At 49.8% G+C, this 1,970-nt stretch overlaps 1 protein-coding gene across 1 annotated transcript in view; it reads right to left on the bottom strand.

Annotated features, from left to right (window-relative positions):
• Positions 1 to 1,970, bottom strand: part of CHRNB2 (cholinergic receptor nicotinic beta 2 subunit) — a 7,693-nt gene continuing 5,723 nt past the window's right edge. Inside the window, exon 6 of the mRNA XM_081307963.1 lies at positions 1 to 302. Coding sequence (XP_081164089.1) covers positions 132 to 302 — 171 coding nt within the window. The 3' untranslated portion in view covers positions 1 to 131. The remainder of the gene's footprint in view (positions 303 to 1,970) is intronic.

Genomic DNA, 1,970 nt, shown 5'->3' with positions numbered 1-1,970 from the left:
CTCCACATGAAGTGAGAGGACAGCTCTGGGGGACAGCACCCCTCTTCCTGGAAGCTCACTCATCCATCCTCCAACCACGGCTACCGTACACCAGAGGTCAAGGGCTGGAGGAGGAGGGGGCTGCGCACCGCTCACTTGGAGCTGGGAGCCGAGTGGTCCGCGTGGAGCAGGGTGGTGCTGGTGTAGTTCTGGAAGAGAGGCTGCAGGAACATCCCGATGGTGCCAAAGACACAGACGAAGACGAAGATCCAGAGGAACAGACGGTCGATCACCATGGCCACGTACTTCCAGTCCTCACTCACCTGGATGGGAGGGAAGAGAGCCAGGGGTCAGTCACAGGACGCGGGATGGGTGGGATTGCTGCGGGCCAGGCTAAGTGGGCATCAACCAGGCGGACTCCATTTTACCGGAGACTCCAGGTCATGCAAGAACTGCTTCTCCCGTGGGACAGCCCGCCTCCGTGCCCACCAGCAGTAGCTTAGACAGCGTGTTTGGCAACACAAAGGGCAATTCTTACACAAGTAAAGTAGTTATCTTTGGTTCCTGTTTTTCTTGGACCAATGCACCCTGTCAGAGAATGATCGTCTACATTAGTGATCGTTCTTTAACTTGTATTCAACCAGGGACGTTTTGACCCACTTCCCCTTCCGCTTATGGTTTTAGATGTCAAGATGTTTGTTTATGGTCTTGGATCCTACAACAGCCACTTAGGATGAACGCACTGACATGCTTTCCTTATGGTATGGAGGCTGCACTCAAACCCCCAGAGCTGGTCGGAGGGTGTAGACTTGCAGCCTGCCCTTGGCCCACCAGCTGGGGAATAAAGACGGTTCCGTCTCCCGCTTTAGGATCGACTCAGGGATTTATTGCAATCTCACCCTAACAGATTGGGGTGGAGGTCCCACCACCCCTACACCCACTGCACTCCTCTCCTCCAGAGACCCCAGAGTGGCCTTTCTGAATAAAGCACGGCTCTGGTCTTAACTGACCGAAAGCCTCCAGTGGTCCCACTGTCCTCGGGCCCAACCCCCAGGTCTAGAATCAAGATCCACCCGTGATAAGTAGAAGCCTGTCTTCCATTCTTCTTCCACCCCATAGTCCAAGTTTACCAAACCCCAACACGTTCCCGCAAGTCTCCATGCCCTTCATTTTCCTTGGTGTCTTGAAAATCCTGACCCTGACCCAAAGGACTTAAAATCAGCGTGCTACAGTGACGCAGCCACATCCATGTTTATAGCAGCTCAATTCACCATAGCTAAGCTACGAAGCAACCTAGGGGCCCTGAAACAGATGAATGGATAAAGAAAAGTTGGTACATAGACACCATGAAATATTACTCAGCCATAAAGAAGAATGAAATTATAGCATGTGCTGGGAAGCAGATGAACCAGAGGCTATCAATGCCAAGTGAAATAAGGCAATCCCCCAAACCCAAGGCCAAATGTTCTCTCTGATATATGGATGCTGACTCACAATGGGTGGAGAAGAGGGAGGAGGGGGTAGTGGGGGGAGAAAGGGGGGATGGGAATGGAAAAGACAGTAGAATGAATCAGACATGACTTTCCTATGTTCATGTATGAGTACATACGTAACTCCGCATCATGTACAACACAAATATGGGAAGTTATAGTCCATGTATGTACGATATGTCAAAATATGTTCCACTGTCATGTGAAACTAAAAAGAACAAATTAAAAATTAAAAAAAAAGAAAAAGAAAATCCTGAGCTTTCTCTCCTGGTGAACTCCTATACATCCTTCAAAGCCCAAATGAAATACCAAATGAAATACCACCTCCCCTATGAGGCTCCCCTGAGCCCTGGATCACAGTGAAACACTGCCGGCATTTCCACTGTACTCACTGTTATTGTTCTGACTTGTAGGTGTGTCTTCCCACTCAGCTGCAGGTCCTAAGTCACAGAACCCTGCCTGATTCCACTTTGTAACCCCAGTCTCTGAAACAGAATCCAG

This window comes from Spermophilus citellus (assembly GCF_964194105.1).
Source record: "Spermophilus citellus genome assembly, chromosome: 9".
Lineage (NCBI taxonomy): Eukaryota > Metazoa > Chordata > Mammalia > Rodentia > Sciuridae > Spermophilus > Spermophilus citellus.
The sequence above is the reverse complement of the archived record's forward strand: the minus strand, read 5'-3'. Positions and strand labels throughout refer to the sequence as shown.